The sequence below is a fragment of the Oncorhynchus mykiss genome, chromosome 7 (genome assembly GCF_013265735.2).
Source record: "Oncorhynchus mykiss isolate Arlee chromosome 7, USDA_OmykA_1.1, whole genome shotgun sequence".
NCBI lineage: Eukaryota > Metazoa > Chordata > Actinopteri > Salmoniformes > Salmonidae > Oncorhynchus > Oncorhynchus mykiss.
The window spans coordinates 1642768-1668972 of NC_048571.1; the positions used below are offsets into that span (position 1 = coordinate 1642768).

Consider the following 26205-nt stretch of genomic DNA (forward strand, 5'->3'; position numbering starts at 1 on the left):
CCCCCCCCCCCCACCTACCCCCATAGAAACAGAATCTAGTCATTCTAGAATGTAGTTTATCTATTTCTACGTCACCAATCCACTCTGCTACAAATGATGGGTTTGTGTCGTTAAAAAAATTTTGTAAGTCACTTCATATAGCTATGTTCTTTTATATTCAATACAAATATACACAATAGGAATTTTCCATTTATAAGATTAGTTTTATTTTTCTCATGGAATATTCTTGAAGAATTCATGATGCCGAAGTGCAAAGGAGAAGTTAGGCTTTGAAAACCCAATCCCAGCTAGCTAGCCAAACATTAGTGGTAAAGACCCTCCATAGCTTTTCTCTCTTTGTTTGTTTTAATAGTCGTAAATATCTCCTCTAGAGTAGTCGGTGAATCCCCGGCATGCTTGGCCCTCCAGCTGCAGAAAGGCCACAGCACGAGTGTCCCATCATCTCTTCTGACACCTTGACATCTGCACCACATCCATTCAACAAGACCAAATATTTCCCTTATGTGTCCCTGCCAGGAATCCCTGCACTGAGAGCTCTTCTAGGGTCATAGGTCATTCCTATTTCTTGACATGTAGTTTATCTATGTGAGGATGGCATGTTGACCTATGTGTGTTGTTAACTCACTCTTGGTAGAACAATACTTTGACACATGGTTGTCAATAATGATCACAGTCCATTGTTTTGTGTTGGGGCGGTAGCAATACAAAACATATAGCTTATTCATTTTTGTCGACGGGGAACATTTGGTTTATGGTTGAAATAATGACCTGTCCTCTGGGTAAAAGTGTAGAGAGAAATGCAATTCTTTCGGAAAGCAGTTATTTTAGGGTCACGTTAGGACACGACATACAAGTCATCCAACAATCCAAGAAGATAAAAAATGACGATGGATGTTCCATTTGCTCCAACACAACACACAGGTTGTCTTACCGCTCCATGTTTCTCCTCTTGTCCACGTTTCACTCAATACAGGATCTTGGGTTATTTAAAAAGGGAGTTCAAAGTTCAAAACAAGAACATTATTTTTTTCTTTCTTTACACTCTGAACAAAACACAAAGTTGTGTTCTTCAGTTCTGCACCAAGATATCAAATCCCCAGGCAGGTAGTCCAGAGTAGTCTTCTCTCTGGTTATACCCTCTTGGTTGAGTTGTGTATCCGTCAGTACTCAGTAGATAAGAACAGTAACAGCACTGAACCAGATCCATATAAATATGTCTACGTCCCAAGTGGCACCCTATTCCTTATATGGGCCCTGGTCAAAAGTAGCACACCAAATAAGGATTAGGGTACATGTTTCTGCACTGAGCAGAGCGATCATTACGCGGAGCGATCATCATGGGGACTCCCATCTGAGTTCTCAGTCTCCCCCTCTGATATGACCTGCATGGGTGCCGTATAGAGCCGGCTACGGGTGCTGTAGCGACTACTATTGGCTGCAGGGGGGATCCGGGAGCGCCCCTGTCTGGACGAGGCCGACGTGGGGGGTGTTTTAGGGCTGAAGCTGTCTGAACTGGGCCTGGGGAAGAGGCTGGGGGGGAAGAGTTGCTCCCCAGCCGCCTGCAATGATGGCTCCTGCAGGGGAGAGGGGGGCTCCTCGCTGGGGTACCTGACCTGGCCCTCAGCAGCCAAGGGGTGCCCAGGGGACTTAGGGGCGATGGGGCTCTTGAGGATCTCTGTAGCAGACATGCGGTAGCTGGAATCAGTCCGGCTGCCCTTCTTCAGGAGAAGCAGCTTGAACTCCTCGTTGGAGGTGCTGGACTTCTTGGCGCTGCGGTAGATGGGTCCTGGGGTGCGCTGGGTCCCGGCCGCGGTCAGGGTGGAGAGGGCTGGGGCGGGGGGGATGATGAGAGGGGGCGGAGGGGGGATGGCTGGGAGGATAGCTGCAGGTGGAACGACGGCAGCTGGAGGAGGACACAGACGGCTCTTCCCACTCAGCTCTCCAGAGTCCTTACGGCCCAGGACTTTTCTCTTGGACCTAGAATAGGAGAGTGTTACACGGTTCAGGTAAACAGGACATTTCATAGCCCATTCTGCTGGTTCATATGTCTGATGGGTTTCTGCTGTGGTTCTGATGTCTGATGGGTTTCTGCTGTGGTTCATATGTCTGATGGGTTTCTGCTGTGGTTCTGATGTCTGATGGGTTTCTGCTGTGGTTCTAATGTCTGATGGGTTTCTGCTGTGGTTCTGATGTCTGATGGGTTTCTGCTGTGGTTCATATGTCTGATGGGTTTCTGCTGTGGTTCTAATGTCTGATGGGTTTCTGCTGTGGTTCTGATGTCTGATGGGTTTCTGCTGTGGTCCTAATGTCTGATGGGTTTCTGCTGTGGTTCTGATGTCTGATGGGTTTCTGCTGTGGTTCTGATGTCTGATGGGTTTCTGCTGTGGTCCTAATGTCTGATGGGTTTCTGCTGTGGTTCTGATGTCTGATGGGTTTCTGCTGTGGTCCTAATGTCTGATGGGTTTCTGCTGTGGTTCTGATGTCTGATGGGTTTCTACTGTGGTTCTTATGTCTGATGGGTTTCTGCTGTGGTTCTGATGTCTGATGGGTTTCTGCTGTGGTCCTAATGTCTGATGGGTTTCTGCTGTGGTTCTGATGTCTGATGGGTTTCTGCTGTGGTTCTTATGTCTGATGGGTTTCTGCTGTGGTTCTGATGTCTGATGGGTTTCTGCTGTGGTTCTGATGTCTGATGGGTTTCTGCTGTGGTCCTAATGTCTGATGGGTTTCTGCTGTGGTTCTAATGTCTGATGGGTTTCTGCTGTGGTTCTTATGTCTGATGGGTGTCTGCTGTGGTTCTAATGTCTGATGGGTTTCTGCTGTGGTTCTGATGTCTGATGGGTTTCTGCTGTGGTTCATATGTCTGATGGGTTTCTGCTGTGGTTCTAATGTCTGATGGGTTTCTGCTGTGGTTCTAATTTCTGATGGGTTTCTGCTGTGGTTCTAATGTCTGATGGGTTTCTGCTGTGGTTCATATGTCTGATGGGTTTCTGCTGTGGTTCTAATGTCTGATGGGTGTCTGCTGTGGTTCTAATGTCTGATGGGTTTCTGCTGTGGTTCTAATGTCTGATGGGTTTCTGCTGTGGTTCTAATGTCTGATGGGTTTCTGCTGTGGTTCTAATGTCTGATGGGTTTCTGCTGTGGTTCTGATGTCTGATGGGTTTCTGCTGTGGTTCTAATGTCTGATGGGTTTCTGCTGTGGTTCTAATGTCTGATGGGTTTCTGCTGTGGTTCATATGTCTGATGGGTTTCTGCTGTGGTTCTGATGTCTGATGGGTTTCTGCTGTGGTTCTAATGTCTGATGGGTTTCTGCTGTGGTTCTTATGTCTGATGGGTTTCTGCTGTGGTTCTAATGTCTGATGGGTTTCTGCTGTGGTTCATATGACTGATGGGTTTCTGCTGTGGTTCTTATGTCTGATGGGTTTCTGCTGTGGTTCTGATGTCTGATGGGTTTCTGCTGTGGTTCTAATGTCTCATGGGTTTCTGCTGTGGTTCTGATGTCTGATGGGTTTCTGCTGTGGTTCTAATGTCTCATGGGTTTCTGCTGTGGTTCTTATGTCTGATGGGTTTCTGCTGTGGTTCTTATGTCTGATGGGTTTCTGCTGTGGTTCTGATGTCTGATGGGTTTCTGCTGTGGTTCATATGACTGATGGGTTTCTGCTGTGGTTCTAATGTCTGATGGGTTTCTGCTGTGGTCCTAATGTCTGATGGGTTTCTGCTGTGGTTCTAATGTCTGATGGGTTTCTGCTGTGGTTCTAATGTCTGATGGGTTTCTACTGTGGTTCTAATGTCTGATGGGTTTCTGCTGTGGTTCTGATGTCTGATGCATTCAATGTGTGTTCTCTGTTTCTCTGTTTGTAATTTTCTGCAACCTTGGAAAACAATGAAGATCTTTTGAACTGAAATGAAGATAGTGACAGATAAATGTAATGATAATATCGGTTATGACAAGTACAGCTATAACCCAGTGAGTCAAAAATAATACAGTTATTTGAAGTGAATTGAAAGTGACCTGTGGATCATGGCGAACAGGTCTTCAGTAGTACGTGATTTGCTGGGCGACATGAAGACAACATCATCATCAGGTTTGGTTGTTTCGTCAGTCAGAGGAGAGAGGGAGTTATCACTGGGACTAGTAGACTCTGGAGGAACAGGAACAGGAGGTTATAGGGAATACCATGCCAGTGATCTGATGACATTCCTCATAGGTCATTCAACCTGGCAGGGTAGCCTAGTGGTTAGAGCGTTGGACTAGTAACCGAAAGGTTGCAAATCCCTGAGCTGACAAGGTACAAATCTGTTGTTCTGCCCCTGAACAAGGCAGTTAACCCACTGTTCCTAGGCTGTCATTGAAAATAAGAATTTGTTGACTGACTTGCCTTGTAAAATAAAGGTAAATTTTTTTTTAAAGAGATGAGAGGACCAGAACACAAGTGATCTGATCACATTCCTTATAGGTCATTAAAGACTCTAGAGATGAGAGGACCACAACAGAAGTGATCTGATCACGTTCCTTATAGGTCATTAAACCCTCTAGAGATGAGAGGACCACAACAGAAGTGATCTGATCACATTCCTTATAGGTCATTAAACCCTCTAGAGATGAGAGGACCACAACAGAAGTGATCTGATCACATTCCTTATAGGTCATTAAACCCTCTAGAGATGAGAGGACCACAACAGAAGTGATCTGATCACGTTCCTTATAGGTCATTAAACCCTCTAGAGATGAGAGGACCAGAACAGAAGTGATCTGATCACGTTCCTTATAGGTCATTAAACCCTCTAGAGATGAGAGGACCACAACAGAAGTGATCTGATCACATTCCTTATAGGTCATTAAAGACTAGAGATGAGAGGACCACAACACAAGTGATCTGATCACATTCCTTATAGGTCATTAAAGACTCTAGAGATGAGAGGACCACAACAGAAGGAAGAGGAAGGGGATTATAAGTCTCTTAAATTAATACATCAATTCAAAAACATTTAATTGTTAAAAAGTCTCAAAGTAAAATAAAGTTATAAGTAAAGTACTAAAGCTGCAATACGTCACTTTTTGGGTGACCCGACAAAATCGTCGTATATAAGTCGTATATATCTGTTCTATGTGCTCTATTTCTACGCTTCCCGTTTTTGCGTCTTTTACTTGTGGTTTTGTATACCAGCTTCAAACAGCTGAAAATACTACATTTTTGTTTATGGAAAATCTATTTCACAGTGCTTTAGATGGTACAATGATTCACTACACTATATTTGCTTGTTGTGACACATAAACTGAAATTAGGCGAACTGTTCGAATTTTTGCAACCAGGAAATGGCGGAGGGATTTCCGCATAACGCATAATATTTAAGTAAAGTACAAGTAAAATCGACCAATCCAGACTGACCTTTGCTGAAGTAGTCCTCTGTGTCCGGTGTGGTGGAGTCATCTCTGCTGTTATCCTGAGAGGCACTTCTGGTAGGAACCCCTGATGATGTCATCTCATAGCGGTCCTCTCCACTCCGACCTCTGAGATCTATCACGTGGCTGATTGAGTAAGGGTGTGCTGCTTCCCCCGTTACACCGGGCACTTTGTCAGGACCGCTGCTTGGGCCCAAGTCCCACCTCTGGACCATTTGACTGTGACAGGAGTGTGTCTGTGACTGGCTGTGATAATGTGACTGGGACTGATATGAGTGGGACTCCTCTAGCGTCTCGTACGTCGGTGGTTCCCTTGGATGATCTCTTTGATGATATTCTCGATATTCTCTAATGAGGCCTTGACTGTGACTCATAACCCTTGATATCTCTCTATCGTGCTCTTCCTCCTCCTCGTCTTCTTCATCCTCTATCCGTTCCCCTAGCACGTGGCACTCCGGGTGTGTAGTAGGAATCACGGGTTCCGGAGTTGGCGGTGGCGCTCGGTGCGTGGGTTCCTCAAGTTCCAAAGGTTCCGCAGGCCGCGTCCGGAACGCCGTCATTGCCCAGAAGGTTCCGGGGCTGTAGCGGTCCTGCCGGTGCCTGGCCAGGCTCTCATAGGTCGGGGGGCCGTCCGGGTGCTGCATGGGGGTGGGGTGGGGCTGGGGTACAGAGTGGTGGTGGTGCTCCTGAGAAGGGTGGTGGGGGTCCTGGGTCAGTGGTGGTGGGGGTTTCTGGGCGATGGGTCTCCTGGGTGGCAGGGGCCTGGTGTTGGTGTCAGAGTGGGGGGTCACGATGGTTACACTGGGCATCTTGGGTCTGGTGGCAGGGGCCCCTGAAGCCTCGTGGGCCCATGCTTGTGGTGGTGGTGGAGGCTCCTGGCCCTGAGCACCCTGAGCCTGGCCCCGGGCCTGGGGCTGAGAACCATCGGTGGCCCTGTGGCCAATGGAACGTAGCTGGACGGAGCGCAGTACAGTGGGGGTGATGGCCAGGGCCATGGGGTTGGCAGCAAGTGGGGCCTCTGGAGTCAGAGTGGATCCATTGATAAACCCAGAGGGGGCTGCACTAGCGTTAGCACTAGCACTAGCGTTAGCATTAGAACTAGCGTTAGCACTAGCTTTAGCGTTAGCACTAGCTTTAGCACTAGCATTAGCGTTAGCGGCTGCAGTGTTACACGCGGTGGCCCGGGCCTCTGCTGCTGCTGCTGCCCTCTGCTTGTTCTGGTGCAGCGTGTGCATGTGGGTCCGGTGGGCCAGAGTGGGTAACGGCCGGCTGCCATGGGCGCTGTGAAGAGAACATAAGTCCAGCTGGGTGGGTGGAGCCGGGAAGTCATAGTCCTTCCTGGATGACGAGGAAGAGGAAGAGGAACAGGAAGAGGAGGACCCAGAGGCCGAGCTAGAGAACTGGGTCTGGGCCTGGTGCTGCAGCGAGGATAGAGAAGACTTCCTCTCGGGGACTTTGGGTTTCCGTTTCCCGCTGGTCGGAGAGAGTGGGCCGGGGAAGAACGCTAATGGGAAGGAAGACGTGGGCGTCTCGGATTGGCTGGAGTATCCGCTGGAGGGCGAGGCGAGGCCGGCCAGCTTCTCAGGAGAGCCCAGCTTGAAGTCTCCATCCCCGGGGGGAAGCGGAGGGGAGGTGGGCCTGGAGGAGCTGGAACCAGAGCCGGAGGAATGCATCAACGCCTGGGTCTCTCCCCCGGGAGAGGAGGAGCTGCCCACCGGCGACTTGATGCATTCAATAACAGTAGTACCCGTAGCAGTGCTGGAGTTGGACAAGGAGCCGTTGGGGTCCAGGTTATTTTGGGATTTCAAGTCGTTGAGGAACCAGAGGTCTGCATAGTCAGACTGAACGGCGCCCTCGTCCTTGAAGGAGTGAGTGTCAGTGGACCCGAACGAGGTGGGCTCCGTCATCTCCACAGTCCTGGGGCTCCTGGGGCTCCCCATCCCCCAGGCAACACCACCACCCACCGCCTCAGCCTCTAACCCAGGATTCTCCACCTCCCCCGGGCTGGCCATGTCCAGCTGCAGCCTCATCTCTCTGTCTCTGGAAGACATGGGCAGGTTCAGGGTCTGGGTCTGCCCACTACTATGAATCTTTGGTTGGTCCTGGTCGCCCTGCTCATCACCTTGCTCATCGCCCTGCTCATCGCCCTGCTCATCGCCCTGCTCATCGCCCTGCTCATCGCCCTGCTCAGGGGGGACGTTCTCTGGAGCACCAGCGCTACACGTCTCCTTCAGCGATGAGCTCCGTTTTGGTGGGAGTGGCTTGACCTTTGGTTTCTTCAGCGGACGACACGGCCTCCCTAGCGTCAGGGTGGCTCCCCTGTAGTCAGAGGACTGAGGAGGATACCCAGCCATGCCCTCTCCCTCACCAGGCGTAGTGCCCACAGTATTACCCTGGCCACAGTCAGCGCCAGAGCCCACTGCTGCATAGTTGTACATGTAGCTCCTGTAACTCTGGCCCTGCATGGAGTCAAAGTGCATGGAGGATGAGTAGAAGCCCTGGGAGTCTGCTGCAGCAGTAGGGGGAGCTCGGTCTGAGAAGCCGTCGTAGCTGCTGATGCTGGTGAAGTCTATCCTGGTCTGGTCCCCCCTGGACGAACGCCTGGGGCTGAAGTCCTGACTACACAGCTGGTCCTGATCAGCCTAGAACAGGATAACATAACATTATATAAGATAAGAGGAGACAAGATACGAGAGGAGAGGGGAGGGGAGAGGAGAGGAGAGGAGAGGAGAGGAGAGGAGAGGAGAGGAGAGGAGAGGAGAGGAGAGGAGAGGAGAGGAGAGGAGAGGAGAGGAGAGGAGAGGAGAGGAGAGGAGAGGGGAGAGGAGAGGGGAGAGGAGAGGGGAGTCTATATTGCTAAATAGCAGTGGTACCTGGTCTTGAGGGTAGGTCCACTCTCCCTCGCTGGCAGTACTGACCCCTGCATCATCCAGCTGGTCAGTGGCTGAGGAGGTGAAGGAGCTGGACCTATGACCCTGGCCCTGTAATAATAATTATAATAATTAATAATAATAATAAATCAGATTTAAATAGCTATTTTCCAGTAGCTCAAAGTGCTTTACCTAGTTTAGTTAAGAAAATGTAGCTTAATTTTTATTTACAGCTAAAATATGAACTTCCTGTACAAAAGTCCCAACAAACAATACCGTGTCCAAGTCAATAAATAAAGTATTGAAGACAGGAAGTCAAAGGTAAGTAGGATCGTCAGAGGGAAACTCACCTGCGGCTGATCCGAATGGTACGGGTCGATGATAAAGCCGGTGAGGTCATCGATGGCGTGCGGCGCGGCGTTGAGCGACAGCTCCGAGTCACAGTGGGAGGAGCCGGTCAGAGGGGGGGATGCGGCGGGGGGGAGTGTCTCAGAGGTCTGGGAGGGGCATGTGGAACTGCTGCCACTCCAGTTACCACTGGACGACTGGTGGTCCTCCTTATAAGAATAATACATATAGTTATTTGTAGAGCACTTTTCATCACATGCAGAAAGCAGAAAGCTCTGCACATCATATAAGTAAGTCAGCCTTGTCCAAGCCAGAATGGCCCATTGGGCAGGAGTCTATCTCCTGTTTCTTTATCATGAGGCAGCTTGATGTACAGTACACCCCCTGGACAGGACACTAGTCTATCTCCGGTTTCTGTATCATGAGGCAACTTGATGCACCAGTACACCCCCTGGACAGGACACTAGTCTATCTCCTGTTTCTATATCTTGAGGCAGCTTGATGTACCAGTACACCCCCTGGACAGGACACTAGTCTATCTCCTGTTTCTATATCATGAGGCAGCTTGATGTACAGTACACCCCCTGGACAGGACACTAGTCTATCTCCGGTTTCTATATCTTGGGACAGCTTGATGTACAGTACACCCCCTGGACAGGACACTAGTCTATCTCCGGTTTCTGTATCATGAGGCAACTTGTTGCACCAGTACACCCCCTGGACAGGACACTAGTCTATCTCCTGTTTCTATATCATGAGGCAACTTGATGCACCAGTACACCCCCTGGACAGGACACTAGTCTATCTCCTGTTTCTATATCATGAGGCAACTTGATGCACCAGTACACCCCCTGGACAGGACACTAGTCTATCTCCTGTTTCTATATCATGAGGCAACTTGATGCACCAGTACACCCCCTGGACAGGACACTAGTCTATCTCCTGTTTCTATATCTTGAGACAGCTTGATGTACAGTACACCCCCTGGACAGGACACTAGTCTATCTCCTGTTTCTATATCATGAGGCAACTTGATGCACCAGTACACCCCCTGGACAGGACACTAGTCTATCTCCTGTTTCTATATCTTGAGACAGCTTGATGTACCAGTACACCCCCTGGACAGGACACTAGTCTGTCTCCTGTTTCTGTAGCAGTTTGATGAACAGTACACCCCCTGGACAGGACACTAGTCTATCTCCTGTTTCTATATCATGAGGCAACTTGATGTACAGTACACCCCCTGGACAGGACACTAGTCTATCTCATGTTTCTGTAGCAGCTTGATGTACCAGTACACCCCCTGGACAGGACACTAGTCTGTCTCAAGGCCTGCTCATCAAAAACAAACTGACAAAAACAAACAACATGACTTCCAAAAGGCTACAAGCAAAAGAAGACAGAAGACAAGATACACAGATAAGTGAAGATGGCAACGAAGACGTACCTTGTGGTCTATCTGTCCTCTCAGCACCCCCGTAGTAGAGACAGAGTGGATGGGGCTGCTGAAGGTGTCTGAGCTGGAGGAGATCTCACAGTTCCCCATGTCGACCTGACGGGGGAGGCGGGAGCGACCCCTCTCCATCCACATGTGTTCTGGACTCCCCCCGTCTCCTTGCTGTATCCTCTTCAGACTCCCCAGCTGCAGCTCTGGCATGGCCTGGTCATCCGTACTCTCCTCCTCGTCCTTTAACATCCTTGGCCCCGTTCCCGGGAGGAAGTCCTCCGTCTCGTATGGAGAGAGCTCCTCATCTTCATCATCATCGTCGTCATCATCATCCTCATCTTCATCACTGTCGTCCTGGTCCTCGTCGCGTATGCGGCCGCCCTCGCGGGGGAGGCTGCGGGAGCGGAGGCGGGAGCCGGAGGCGGTGTACATGGCGGTGTCAGGGTGGTCGGGGAGCGAGGAGATGTTCCCGGTGGAGTGGGAGAGGGAGGCGGGGATACCCCCCTGGCCGCCGCGCTGGGCACGTATACGTCTCCTGGACGGGGCGCCACCGCCACCGGTCAGGCAGTCGTCCGTCTGGCAGCCGGAGTCCTTGGTGTGTCCCCCTCGGAGGGACAGCTCCTCCTGACAGAGGGACAGGTGAGGGTTGGTGTGGACCACCACTGTCCTTTCCCTCGTCACTGGAGACTCATCAGAGTCTGAAGGGAAACAGGGGTGGCAGTAAGTCATCAATCAACATGATTAGAAAATAAATTCAATATTTGTTCAAGTCTAAATGGTAGGACAAATATGCATGTTTGTTTGTCTCCAGAAAATAGGATTGTGTTAAACCATTAAAGTGAAGAAACATAGAGGAGGAACAACATTACAGTCAGTTGACTGAGTGGTAATGACAGTACTTGGAGGTCAGGCACAGACAGACAGACAGTATAACAGACAGACAGCTGTACCCATGTCCTGTTGAACTCGTCTGGGGATCCCGGTGATGGTCTTCCTCCTCCTCAGCTTCCTCCTCCTCTGCAGCACAGACTGGGAGTGTACCAGGGAGCAGCGTACACTAGCCTCCCTGTCGAACCCCACCCCTGTGGAGAGGAACAAAGTACACGCAATGTACAACATTGATGTCATTTATTGTCCGTCAAGAGTAATGTCTTTCCACATCTCACAAATGACATTCCACACAGTTTACAAGTTACACACACTCACTAATACACACACAACCGTTAATTAATAGATTAATTGATTCAAAAAACAGACTAGAGAGAGAGAGAGAGAGAGAGAGATGGAGAGATAGAGAGAGATAGAGAGAGAATGTACAGAGAGAGAGAAATGGAGAGAGAAAAGGAGAGAGAGGGAGCGACATAATGTATAGAGTGAGAGAGAAATGGAGAGAGAGGGAGCGACAGAATGTACAGTGAGAGAGAAAGGGAGAGAGAGAGAGAGAGAGAGAGAGCGACAGAATGTACAGTGAGAGAGAGAGAACGGGAGAGAGAGAGAGAGAGAGAGAGAGCGACAGAATGCACAGAGTGAGAAAGAGAGAAAGGGAGAGAGAGAGAGAGAGAGAGAGACAGAGAGACAGAGACAGAGAGAGAGAGAGAGAGAGAGAGAGAGAGAGAGAGAGAGAGAGAGAGAGAGAGAGAGAGAGAGAGAGAGCGATTGAGAGAATATCAAACACATCCAGAGACAGACATTGGAGCTATGTCGTGTTTACCAGTGACGTTGATGGGGATGATGCACGAGGACACGACTGCTGGGTCACTCTTCATCCTCTCCTGGGGGGTGGGCAGAGGCAGGGCCTTGGACCAGTTGGTCTGCTTGTCCAGTGTGGAGGGGGGGTTGGGGATAGCACCAGTAGACCTGTGGCCCACTGCAGGCTCAGCATCAGGGTCAGTGGTAGTGGCATCCTGAAGCAGATGGAGAGAGATAGTCAGTTGGTGTTGTAGGGTTAGAGTAACACCTAGAAAAGTTCCAAATGGTATACTTAATCAATAAGGCACAAGGGGGTGTGGTATGTGGCCAATATACCACGGCTAAGGGCTGTTCTTAGGCACAACCCCCGATGTACCTTACTGCTATTATAAACTGGTTATCAACGCAATTAGAGCAGTAAAAATAAATGTTTTGTCATACCCGTGGTATACGGTCTGATATACCACGGGTGTCAGCCAATCAGCATTCAGTGCTGGAACCAGCCAGGTTATAATATTCCCTATACACTGTACCACTATAGGACCTGAGCATCATGGCTCACTATATAGGGAATAGAGAACAAGGAGCCCTTTTCAACACATGCTTAGATGTATTGTTACAAAGGCCAACATACAACGTACATTGTCTTCAGGCAGTTACTTAACTCTTATGTTTAACACTTACAAGTTATACACTTACAAGGCACAGACACAAAATGGGCAAAACATTTGAATTCCATTTCAGTAAATGTTCTGGAGGAAAAAGAAATGAAGAACAGGAAGATATCAAGATCAACACAGAGATCAACAGACAGCTCAAACGCTCAAGTGTCAAAGAACATGATTCCAGGAAAGTCCCAGAGTTCTGGATAGTGGTCAGAAGTTGAAAGGAGTGGAGAGGAGAATGATCATGTTTTGAAGACAGTAGACAGGAGCTAATGAGATGTAGACAGGAGACAGGAGCTAATGAGATGTAGACAGTAGACAGGAGCTAATGAGATGTAGACAGGAGCTAATGAGATGAAGACAGTAGACAGGAGCTAACGAGATGTAGACAGTAGACAGGAGCTAATGAGATGAAGACAGTAGACAGGAGCTAACAAGATGTAGACAGTAGACAGGAGCTAATGAGATGAAGACAGTAGACAGGAGCTAATGAGATGTAGACAGGAGCTAATGAGATGAAGACAGTAGACAGGAGCTAACGAGATGTAGACAGGAGCTAATGAGATGAAGACAGTAGACAGGAGCTAACGAGATGTAGACAGTAGACAGGAGCTAATGAGATGTAGACAGTAGACAGGAGCTAATGAGATGTAGACAGTAGACAGGAGCTAATGAGATGAAGAGAGTTGAGATGTTCACAGTAGACAGGAGCTAATGAGATGTAGATAGTAGACAGGAGCGAATGAGATGTAGACAGTAGACAATAGACAGGAGCTAATGAGATGTAGACAGTAGACAGTAGACAGGAGCTAATGAGATGAAGACAGTAGACAGGAGCTAATGAGATGTAGACAGTAGACAGTAGACAGGAGCTAATGAGATGAAGACAGTAGACAGGAGCTGATGAGATGTAGACAGTAGACAGGAGCAATTGAGATGTAGACAGTAGACAGGAGCTAATGAGATGTAGACAGTAGACAGTAGACAGGAGCTAATGAGATGTAGACAGTAGACAGTAGACAGGAGCTAATGAGATGAAGACAGTAGACAGGAGCTAATGAGATGTAGACAGTAGACAGTAGACAGGAGCTAATGAGATGTAGACAGGAGACAGGAGCTAATGAGATGAAGACAGTAGACAGGAGCTGATGAGATGTAGACAGTAGACAGGAGCTAATGAGATGTAGACAGTAGACAGTAGACAGGAGCTAATGAGATGTAGATAGTAGACAGGAGCGAATGAGATGTAGACAGTAGACAATAGACAGGAGCTAATGAGATGTAGACAGTAGACAGTAGACAGGAGCTAATGAGATGAAGACAGTAGACAGGAGCTAATGAGATGTAGACAGTAGACAGTAGACAGGAGCTAATGAGATGAAGACAGTAGACAGGAGCTGATGAGATGTAGACAGTAGACAGGAGCAATTGAGATGTAGACAGTAGACAGGAGCTAATGAGATGTAGACAGTAGACAGTAGACAGGAGCTAATGAGATGTAGACAGTAGACAGTAGACAGGAGCTAATGAGATGAAGACAGTAGACAGGAGCTAATGAGATGTAGACAGTAGACAGTAGACAGGAGCTAATGAGATGTAGACAGGAGACAGGAGCTAATGAGATGAAGACAGTAGACAGGAGCTGATGAGATGTAGACAGTAGACAGGAGCTAATGAGATGTAGACAGTAGACAGTAGACAGGAGCTAATGAGATGAAGAGAGTTGAGATGTTCACAGTAGACAGGAGCTAATGAGATGTAGATAGTAGACAGGAGCGAATGAGATGTAGACAGTAGACAATAGACAGGAGCTAATGAGATGTAGACAGTAGACAGTAGACAGGAGCTAATGAGATGAAGACAGTAGACAGGAGCTAATGAGATGTAGACAGTAGACAGTAGACAGGAGCTAATGAGATGAAGACAGTAGACAGGAGCTGATGAGATGTAGACAGTAGACAGGAGCAATTGAGATGTAGACAGTAGACAGGAGCTAATGAGATGTAGACAGTAGACAGTAGACAGGAGCTAATGAGATGTAGACAGTAGACAGTAGACAGGAGCTAATGAGATGAAGACAGTAGACAGGAGCTAATGAGATGTAGACAGTAGACAGTAGACAGGAGCTAATGAGATGTAGACAGGAGACAGGAGCTAATGAGATGAAGACAGTAGACAGGAGCTGATGAGATGTAGACAGTAGACAGGAGCTAATGAGATGTAGACAGTAGACAGTAGACAGGAGCTAACGAGATGTAGACAGTAGACAGGAGCTAATGAGATGAAGACAGTAGACAGGAGCTAACAAGATGTAGACAGTAGACAGGAGCTAACGAGATGTAGACAGTAGACAGGAGCTAATGAGATGAAGACAGTAGACAGGAGCTAACAAGATGTAGACAGTAGACAGGAGCTAATGAGATGAAGACAGTAGACAGGAGCTAATGAGATGTAGACAGTAGACAGTAGACAGGAGCTAATGAGATGAAGACAGTAGACAGGAGCTAATGAGATGTAGACAGTAGACAGTAGACAGGAGCTAATGAGATGTAGACAGGAGACAGGAGCTAATGAGATGAAGACAGTAGACAGGAGCTGATGAGATGTAGACAGTAGACAGGAGCTAATGAGATGTAGACAGTAGACAGTAGACAGGAGCTAACGAGATGTAGACAGTAGACAGGAGCTAATGAGATGAAGACAGTAGACAGGAGCTAACAAGATGTAGACAGTAGACAGGAGCTAATGAGATGAAGACAGTAGACAGGAGCTAATGAGATGTAGACAGGAGCTAATGAGATGAAGACAGTAGACAGGAGCTAACGAGATGTAGACAGGAGCTAATGAGATGAAGACAGTAGACAGGAGCTAACGAGATGTAGACAGTAGACAGGAGCTAATGAGATGTAGACAGTAGACAGGAGCTAATGAGATGTAGACAGTAGACAGGAGCTAATGAGATGAAGAGAGTTGAGATGTTCACAGTAGACAGGAGCTAATGAGATGTAGATAGTAGACAGGAGCGAATGAGATGTAGACAGTAGACAATAGACAGGAGCTAATGAGATGTAGACAGTAGACAGTAGACAGGAGCTAATGAGATGAAGACAGTAGACAGGAGCTAATGAGATGTAGACAGTAGACAGTAGACAGGAGCTAATGAGATGTAGACAGGAGACAGGAGCTAATGAGATGAAGACAGTAGACAGGAGCTGATGAGATGTAGACAGTAGACAGGAGCAATTGCGATGTAGACAGTAGACAGGAGCTAATGAGATGTAGACAGTAGACAGTAGACAGGAGCTAATGAGATGAAGACAGTAGACAGGAGCTAATGAGATGTAGACAGTAGACAGTAGACAGGAGCTAATGAGATGTAGACAGGAGACAGGAGCTAATGAGATGAAGACAGTAGACAGGAGCTGATGAGATGTAGACAGTAGACAGGAGCTAATGAGATGTAGACAGTAGACAGTAGACAGGAGCTAATGAGATGAAGACAGTAGACAGGAGCTAATGAGATGAAGACAGTAGACAGGAGCTAATGAGATGTAGACAGTAGACAGGAGCTAATGAGATGAAGAGAGTAGACAGGAGCTAATGAGATGTAGACAGTAGACAGGAGCTAATGAGATGTAGACAGTAGACAGGAGCTAATGAGATGAAGACAGTTGAGATGTAGACAGTAGACAGGAGCTTATGAGATGTAGACAGTAGACAGGAGCTAATGAGATGTAGACAGTAGACAGGAGCTAATGAGATGTAGACAGTAGACAGGAGCTAATGAGATGAAGACAGTAGACAGGAGCTAATGAGATGAAGACAGTAGACAGGAGCTAATTAGATGAAGACAGTAGACAGTAGACAGGAGCTAATGAGATGTAGACAGTAGACAGTAGACAGGAGCTAATGAGATGTAGACAGTAGACAGGAGCTAATGAGATGTAGACAGTAGACAGGAGCTAACGAGATGTAGACAGTAGACAGGAGCTAATGAGATGTAGACAGTAGACAGTAGACAGGAGCTAATTAGATGAAGACAGTAGACAGTAGACAGGAGCTAATGAGATGTAGACAGTAGACAGTAGACAGGAGCTAATGAGATGTAGACAGTAGACAGTAGACAGGAGCTAATGAGATGTAGACAGTAGACAGGAGCTAACGAGATGTAGACAGTAGACAGTAGACAGGAGCTAACGAGATGTAGACAGTAGACAGTAGACAGGAGCTAATGAGATGTAGACAGTAGACAGGAGCTAATAAGATGTAGACAGTAGACAGGAGCTAATGAGATGTAGACACTAGACAGTAGACAGGAGCTAATGAGATGTAGACAGTAGACAGTAGACAGGAGCTAATGAGATGTAGACAGGAGACAGGAGCTAATGAGATGAAGACAGTAGACAGGAGCTGATGAGATGTAGACAGTAGACAGGAGCTAATGAGATGTAGACAGTAGACAGTAGACAGGAGCTAATGAGATGAAGACAGTAGACAGGAGCTAATGAGATGAAGACAGTAGACAGGAGCTAATGAGATGTAGACAGTAGACAGGAGCTAATGAGATGAAGAGAGTAGACAGGAGCTAATGAGATGTAGACAGTAGACAGGAGCTAATGAGATGTAGACAGTAGACAGGAGCTAATGAGATGAAGACAGTTGAGATGTAGACAGTAGACAGGAGCTAATGAGATGTAGACAGTAGACAGGAGCTAATGAGATGTAGACAGTAGACAGGAGCTAATGAGATGTAGACAGTAGACAGGAGCTAATGAGATGAAGACAGTAGACAGGAGCTAATGAGATGAAGACAGTAGACAGGAGCTAATTAGATGAAGACAGTAGACAGTAGACAGGAGCTAATGAGATGTAGACAGTAGACAGTAGACAGGAGCTAATGAGATGTAGACAGTAGACAGGAGCTAATGAGATGTAGACAGTAGACAGGAGCTAACGAGATGTAGACAGTAGACAGGAGCTAATGAGATGTAGACAGTAGACAGTAGACAGGAGCTAATTAGATGAAGACAGTAGACAGTAGACAGGAGCTAATGAGATGTAGACAGTAGACAGTAGACAGGAGCTAATGAGATGTAGACAGTAGACAGTAGACAGGAGCTAATGAGATGTAGACAGTAGACAGGAGCTAACGAGATGTAGACAGTAGACAGTAGACAGGAGCTAACGAGATGTAGACAGTAGACAGTAGACAGGAGCTAATGAGATGTAGACAGTAGACAGGAGCTAATAAGATGTAGACAGTAGACAGGAGCTAATGAGATGTAGACACTAGACAGTAGACAGGAGCTAATGAGATGTAGACAGTAGACAGTAGACAGGAGCTAATGAGATGTAGACAGTAGACAGGAGCTAATGAGATGTAGACACTAGACAGGAGCTAACGAGATGTAGACAGTAGACAGGAGCTAATGAGATGCTAGAGGATGGAGGTTAGAACAGCAGGAAGGAGAGGTAGTAGTAGTAGTTCTATTTAGAACTAGTATTACAATTCATTTAGGGCCTGTAGATTTTAAACCACGAGGCTTTTGGAATGCAGACAAATACCTTTCTGGTCCATGGGGTGAAGAGGCAACATTCAGTGGGGGAGGGGGAGCGGGTACGGTCATACTATAAACACAAAACATGAAGAAAACAAAAATGATGACAACTTGATCGATGGGACAAAATGAAAACCATGGATGGGACTTAGAGACAAAGGTGAAATCATATTGAATTAAACATTAGACAGACAGGATGAAACATCAGGGACCCAGGTGCTGCGGACACAAAACATGGTGAGTAACTTCTTGTGATGCTACGGAGATGAGTAAGTCAGGCATCCCTCTTCCCCGTTTAGACAAGGAAGTGATGTCATCATCGCATCCTACAAGAAAACGGAGTGAAAGAATTATATTCGTCCGTGAATGCTGAGAGGTGACCGTTTTCAGGATTCCTCAGGACAGAAAGCTGTTATGAACTGTTATTAGAGTGGCGTTAGCAGGACTCTAAAGGTGTCATCTTGTAATGAACGCCATCCCATTTACCTTTCTCTGTATAGTGTGACAGTGACCCTCCCTTCCAGGTCTCTCCTGCAGCGTTAAAGGAAGATACGCAGCACGATGAGTCATAACGCTAAACATTCTTATGTGCAATACAATCATACTCCCCCCCCCCCCCCAGCATGCAAACTCACTGGGATGGAAAACACGTGATAAAAACATGCGATTTCAGGTAGCCTAGCGGTTAGAGAGACGAGCCGGCAACCGGAAGGTTGCCAGGTCAAATCCCGGGTCTGATGGGGAAAATCTGTCAGGAAGTGATCAAATCTTAAGATGCCATTATTGCCTGCCATTGTGCCCTTGAGCAAGGCACTTAACCCCTACAACAACAGCTCCCAGAGAGGCAGCCCCCTGCACCTCTCCAAAACTTGTTTATGTGTCTTTCGGAGGGGTTGGGTTAAGAAGTCAAATTTCGGTTGGACCTTGAGGGCAATTGACCGATAAAGTCATCCGAATGTAGATATATGTGTTCTGATGTCTTTTCTGTTACCTTTCTGTGTATTGTCTGGATGTCTGTCTCTCTCACGTGTCTCTCCTAGTGGAAGCCATGCAGCAGAGAGAGAGAGAACACAACAAGCTGAAACCTACTAAGCTCACTGCACTGTACTGGTGACATCATCAACAATGGACACATGCTACTATATCATGTTTAAGAAGAAATTAAGACTGTATTTTCATAGTTACAGTTACAGGACCACAATGTGAAAACACAGTGGACATCACACACCACTTGTAGGTTGATAACACACACCACTTATAGGTTGACATCACACAGCACTTGTAGGTTGACATCACACACCACTTGTAGGTTGACATCACACACCACTTGTAGGTTGACATCACACAGCACTTGTAGGTTGATAACACACACCACTTATAGGTTGACATCACACACCACTTATAGGTTGACATCACACACCACTTGTAGGTTGACAACACACAACAGGCACTACACTATGTGATAGTTTACCTTCCGTTGATATTCTATCTCTCTCTCTGGTCTCGCCTGCTGCTTGTCAATAAAACAAACAAATACAGATTAGCTGCTATATCAGTCAAGTCATTTCAGGACTTCTCCTCGGGACATTGATTAGCTGCTATATCAGTCAAGTCATTTCAGGACTTCTCCTCAGGACATTGATTAGCTGCTATATCAGTCAAGTCATTTCAGGACTTCTCCTCAGGATATTGATTAGCTGCTATATCAGTCAAGTCATTTCAGGACTTCTCCTCAGGACATTGATTAGCTGCTATATCAGTCAAGTCATTTCAGGACTTCTCCTCAGGACATTGATTAGCTGCTATATCAGTCAAGTCATTTCAGGACTTCTCCTCAGGACATTGATTAGCTGCTATATCAGTCAAGTCATTTCAGGACTTCTCCTCGGGACATTGATTAGCTGCTATATCAGTCAAGTCATTTCAGGACTTCTCCTCGGGACATTGATTAGCTGCTATATCAGTCAAGTCATTTCAGGACTTCTCCTCAGGATATTGATTAGTTGCTGTATCAGTCAAGTCATTTCAGGACTTCTCCTCAGGATATTGATTAGCTGCTATATCAGTCAAGTCATTTCAGCACTTCTCCTCGGGACATTGATTAGCTGCTATATCAGTCAAGTCATTTCAGGACTTCTCCTCGGGACATTGATTAGCTGCTATATCAGTCAAGTCATTTCAGGACTTCTCCTCGGGATATTGATTAGCTGCTATATCAGTCAAGTCATTTCAGGACTTCTCCTCAGGACATTGATTAGCTGCTATATCAGTCAAGTCATTTCAGGACTTCTCCTCAGGACATTGATTAGCTGCTATATCAGTCAAGTCATTTCAGGACTTCTCCTCAGGATATTGATTAGCTGCTATATCAGTCAAGTCATTTCAGGACTTCTCCTCAGGATATTGATTAGCTGCTATATCAGTCAAGTCATTTCAGGACTTCTCCTCGGGACATTGATTAGCTGCTATATCAGTCAAGTCATTTCAGGACTTCTCCTCGGGATATTGATTAGCTGCTGTATCAGTCAAGTCATTTCAGGACTTCTCCTCAGGACTATTGATTAGCTGCTATATCAGTCAAGTCATTTCAGGACTTCTCCTCGGGACTATTGATTAGCTGTTGTATCAGGTGTGCTTGTATAGCGCTTGAGCAAAGCCTGTAAAGACATGTGTATCCCCTTACCGCGCGGCTGTGCCTGCCCCTCTGCTCGTGCCGTCTGAGGGTGCGTGGGGAAGGGAGGGTGGGCATTGGAGGAGCCCCAGAGATGGAGATGGTCACTCGGCGCTCGCGGCTGTTCGCCCGTTGACGTTGCTGTTGGTCTGTAAACCATGAGGGAAATACTGAGGTCAGATTCTGACAGGGTCTCGCTACATTAGATACCATGAGGGAAATACTGAGGTCAGATTCTGACAGGGTCTCGCTATATTAGATGACTGTATTCACTAGCAGTCACCATGTTGTGACTGTATTCACTAGCAGTCACCATGTTGTGACTGTATTCACTAGCAGTCACCATGTTGTGACTGTATTCACTAGCAGTCACCATGTTGTGACTGTATTCACTAGCAGTCACCATGTTGTGATTGTATTCACTAGCGGTCACCATGTTGTGACTGTATTCACGAGCAGTCACCATGTTGTGACTGTATTCACTAGCAGTCACCATGTTGTGACTGTATTCACGAGCAGTCACCATGTTGTGACTGTATTCACTAGCAGTCACCATGTTGTGATTGTATTCACTAGCGGTCACCATGTTGTGACTGTATTCACAAGCAGTCACCATGTTGTGACTGTATTCACTAGCAGTCACCATGTGGTGACTGTATTCACTAGCAGTCACCATGTGGTGACTGTATTCACTAGCGGTCACCATGTTGTGACTGTATTCACGAGCAGTCACCATGTTGTGACTGTATTCACTAGCAGTCACCATGTTGTGACTATTCACTAGCGATCACCATGTTGTGACTGTATTCACTAGCAGTCACCATGTTGTGACTGTATTCACTAGCGGTCACCATGTTGTGACTGTATTCACTAGCAGTCACCATGTTGTGTTACAGCTTTAACAGCCACTGGCTCCTCACTGAGATGATGTCAATCAAGAGTTTTCTAGAACCCAGACCAGCAGGTGTTCACAGTACTAACACTAGGTGGCACCACATATGAGGGATTACTGATGGACTTCACACCAATCCTGGTTCAAACTGTTTTTAGGTAGAGTGTATGGTTTATGGTGTGTGTGCTTGTGTGCTTTGGTTCCCAAGCTCTGTGTAGGGCTCAGAAGCTCTGCTTGGTGTTTCTGTGTTAGGTTGTCTGTGTTAGGTGTTAGGTGGTGTGTGAGGTGGTGTATGTTAGGTGTTAGGTGGTGTGTGTTAAGTGTTAGGTGGTGTGTGTTAGGTGGTGTATGTTAGGTGTTAGGTGGTGTGTCTTAGGTGGTGTATGTTAGGTGTTAGGTGGTGTATGTTAGGTGTTAGGTGGTGTATGTTAGGTGGTGTATGTTAGGTGGTGTGTGTTGGTGTGTGTTAGGTGGTGTATGTTAGGTGTTCGGTGGTGTATGCTAGGTGTTAGGTGGTGTGTGTTAGGTGGTGTATGTTAGGTGGTGTATGTTAGGTGGTGTGTGTTGGTGTGTGTATGTTAGGTGTTAGGTGGCGTATGTTAGGTGTTAGGTGGTGTATGTTAGGTGTTAGGTGGTGTATGTTAGGTGTTAGGTGGTGTATGCTAGGTGTTAGGTGGTGTATGTTAGGTGTTAGGTGGTGTATGCTAGGTGTTAGGTGGTGTATGCTAGGTGTTAGGTGGTGTATGTTAGGTGTTAGGTGGTGTATGCTAGGTGTTAGGTGGTGTATGCTAGGTGTTAGGTGGTGTATGCTAGGTGTTAGGTGGTGTATGCTAGGTGTTAGGTGGTGTATGCTAGGTGTTAGGTGGTGTGTGTTAGGTGGTGTATGTTAGGTGGTGTGTGTTGGTGTGTGTTAGGTGACGTATGTTAGGTGTTAGGTGGTGTATGTTAGGTGTTAGGTGGTGTATGCTAGGTGTTAGGTGGTGTATGCTAGGTGTTAGGTGGTGTATGCTAGGTGTTAGGTGGTGTATGCTAGGTGTTAGGTGGTGTATGCTAGGTGTTAGGTGGTGTATGCTAGGTGTTAGGTGGTGTATGTTAGGTGTTAGGTGGTGTATGCTAGGTGTTAGGTGGTGTATTCTAGGTGTTAGGTGGTGTGTGTTAGGTGTTAGGTGACGTGTGTTAGGTGGTGTGTGTTAGGTGGTGTGTGTTAGGTGTTAGGTGTTGTATGTTAGGTGGTGTGTGTTAGGTGGTGTGTGTTAGGTGTTAGGTGGTGTGTGTTAGGTGGTGTGTGTTAGGTGGTGTGTGTTAGGTGTTAGGTGGTGTGTGTTAGGTGGTGTATGCTAGGTGTTAGGTGGTGTATGTTAGGTGGTGTATGTTAGGCGGTGTATGTTAGGTGGTGTATGCTAGGTGTTAGGTGGTGTATGTTAGGCGGGGTATGTCACCTCTGTGCAGGGCTCGCAGGCTCTGCTTGGCATGTCTGTGGAGCTCCTCTACGCATGGCGGCCGGCTGCAGGGGTGAAACACGTTGTGGTGCTGGTGCCATGGGGCCTGGTAGTGCACTGTTAGCTTACTCTCCACATCCAGGTTAGAGACAGCTAGGGAGAGAGACAACAGGAGAATAGATTGGTCATATTTATATTAATGAAATGATGTTCTTCGAAAGACAGACAGCAGGTTAGGTTCTGCTGTCCTTTTCATTCATTGGCAGTTGTGATCGTTATTCATTGATAGGGTTATGAAGATTTAAAAATATATATATATATAATTTAACGTTTAATTAACAAGGCAAGTCAGTTAAGAACAAATTATTATTTACAACGATGGCTTAAAATAGGGAAAGAGAGAACAGGAGAATAGATTGTTATTATTCATTTGCACATAAATTATGTTTTGTTGTTATCAGTGGAAGAGAAGACACTCAGCTATGTTTTTAGACACGGTATGACCCCAACAGTATGACCCCAACAGTATGACCCCAACAGTATGACCTTAACAGTATGACCTCAACAGTATGACCTCAACAGTATGACCCCAACAGTATGACCCCAACAGTATGACCCCAATAGTATGACCTCAACAGTATGACCTCAACAGTATGACCCCAACAGTATGACCTCAACAGTATGACCCCAACAGTATGACCCCAACAATATGACCCCAACAATATGACCCTAACAGTATGACCCCAACAGTATGACCCCAACAATATGACCCCAACAGTATGACCCCAACAGTATGAGCTCAACAGTATGACCCCAACAGTATGACCCCAACAGTATGACCTCAACAGTATGACCTCAACAGTATGACCCCAACAGTATGACCTCAACAGTATGACCCCAACAATATGACCCTAACAGTATGACCTCAACAGTATGACCCCAACAGTATGACCTCAACAGTATGACCCCAACAGTATGACCCCAACAATATGACCCCAACAGTATGACCCCAACAGTATGAGCTCAACAGTATGACCCCAACAGTATGACCCCAACAGTATGACCCCAACAATATGAGCTCAACAATATGACCCCAACAGTATGACCCCAACAGTATGACATCAACAGTATGACCCCAACAATATGACCCCAACAGTATGACCTCAACAGTATGAGCTCAACAGTATGACCCCAACAATATGACCCCAACAGTATGACCCCAACAATATGAGCTCAACAGTATGACCCCAACAGTATGACCCCAACAGTATGACCCCAACAATATGACCTCGACAGTATGACCCCGACAGTATGACCCCAACAGTATGACCTCAACAGTATGACCCCAACAGTATGACCCCAACAATATGACCCCAACAGTATGACCCCAACAGTATGAGATCAACAGTATGACCCCAACAGTATGACCTCAACAGTATGACCCCAACAGTATGACATCAACAGTATGACCCCAACAATATGACCCCAACAGTATGACCTCAACAGTATGAGCTCAACAGTATGACCCCAACAGTATGACCCCAACAGTATGACCCCAACAGTATGAGCTCAACAGTATGACCCCAACAGTATGACCCCAACAGTATGACCCCAACAATATGAGCTCAACAATATGACCCCAACAGTATGACCCCAACAGTATGACCCCAACAGTATTGACCTCAACAGTATGACCCCAACAGTATGACATCAACAGTATGACCCCAACAATATGACCCCAACAGTATGACCTCAACAGTATGAGCTCAACAGTATGACCCCAACAATATGACCCCAACAGTATGACCCCAACATTATGAGCTCAACAGTATGACCCCAACAGTATGACCCCAACAGTATGACCCCAACAATATGACCTCGACAGTATGACCCCGACAGTATGACCCCAACAGTATGACCTCAACAGTATGACCCCAACAGTATGACCCCAACAATATGACCCCAACAGTATGACCCCAACAATATGACCCCAACAGTATGACCTCAACAGTATGAGCTCAACAGTATGACCCCAACAGTATGACCCCAACAGTATGACCCCAACAATATGAGCTCAACAATATGAGCTCAACAGTATGACCCCGACAGTATGACCCCGACAGTATGACCCCGACAGTATGACCCCAACAGTATGACCCCAACAGTATGACCTCAACAGTATGACCTCAACAGTATAACCTCAACAGTATGACCAGGAGTTATGCCTGGGGCGGCAGGGTAGCCTAGTGGTTAGAGTGTTGGACTAGTAACCGAAAGGTTGCAAGTTCAAACCCCCGAGCTGACAAGGTACAAATCTGTCGTTCTGCCCACTGTTCCTAGGCCATCATTGAAAATAAGAATTTGTTCTTAATTAACTGACTTGCCTAGTTAAATAAAAATAAATAAATAAAACCAGTCACTGCCATTCCATACCAGCAGGGGGCAGTAACACATATCAACATCAACTGAATTAAGCTGACAACTGCTCCAATGACAGTCGTCCATGTTTCCTCAAAACACCATCTCTGCTGTTGTTATACATCAACACACATAGATGCACAGAACATCTGATTTGTTATTATGATTCAGACAAAAGACAACGCTGCTTTTATCCTCCAAGGCTGGGAGAGGGCGATGAGAGGAGGAGAGAGATGAACAGAAGATACAACCCTCTTTCTTTCATCATCTTTTATCTTCTGGCCTTGCTTTCATTTCAATCCTCATATTACAACAGCAGCATCTGTTCATTAACATCTACAGTAGGTGTGTGTGTGTCTGTGTGTGTGTGTGTGTGTGTGTGTGTGTGTGTCTGTGTGTGTGTGTGTGTGTCTGTGTGTGTGTGTGTGTGTCTGTGTGTGTGTGTGTGTGTGTGTGTGTGTGTGTGTGTGTGTGTGTATGTCTGTGTGTGTGTGTTCGCTGTGCGTGTCTGAGAGTTAGTTTGCTGTGTTCGTGTGTGCGCTCACGCGTGTGTGTAGTCTGTTGTTTCCTTGAATAACCCAGGCTCATCTGTAACCAGGCAACCCTTCCTATCTGATGTAGGATGAATAGAATGATCTCTATCAATCCATAATCATGAGACTAATGTGGATGAGACGATCTGTCCAGGTCTGATGATTTCATCCCAGAGAAAGCAGTACATTCAGCAGGTCCCTGACAGCCAGAATAAACACAGCTAGCTTACACAGTGTATACAGTTACCAGCTGGGTTGTGCCTCTATACAGGAC

The 26205-nt window shown here is 46.7% G+C and overlaps 1 protein-coding gene across 3 annotated transcripts; it reads right to left on the bottom strand.

Annotated features, from left to right (window-relative positions):
* Nucleotides 1-23: 23 nt before the first annotated feature.
* On the bottom strand, nt 24-23973 carry LOC110527182 (Nance-Horan syndrome protein). Of its 3 annotated transcripts, none has more exons than XM_036982046.1 (13): nt 22981-23973; nt 20662-20798; nt 19450-19488; nt 18970-19014; nt 17986-18048; nt 11778-11970; nt 11017-11148; nt 10067-10764; nt 8622-8828; nt 8275-8382; nt 5388-8043; nt 4010-4139; nt 24-1977 (listed from the first exon to the last, which is right to left on the bottom strand). In XM_036982046.1, exons 2-13 carry the CDS (start codon nt 20725-20727, stop codon nt 1320-1322), a joined length of 4995 nt encoding a protein of 1664 aa, XP_036837941.1. In that variant the 5' UTR covers nt 20728-20798; nt 22981-23973; the 3' UTR covers nt 24-1319. The 3 variants fall into 3 exon arrangements, with proteins under 3 accessions (XP_036837941.1, XP_036837942.1, XP_036837943.1); XM_036982047.1 differs by lacking the exon at nt 17986-18048 and adding an exon at nt 18465-18509; XM_036982048.1 differs by lacking the exons at nt 18970-19014; nt 19450-19488.
* Between the last annotated feature and the right edge of the window lie 2232 nt (nt 23974-26205).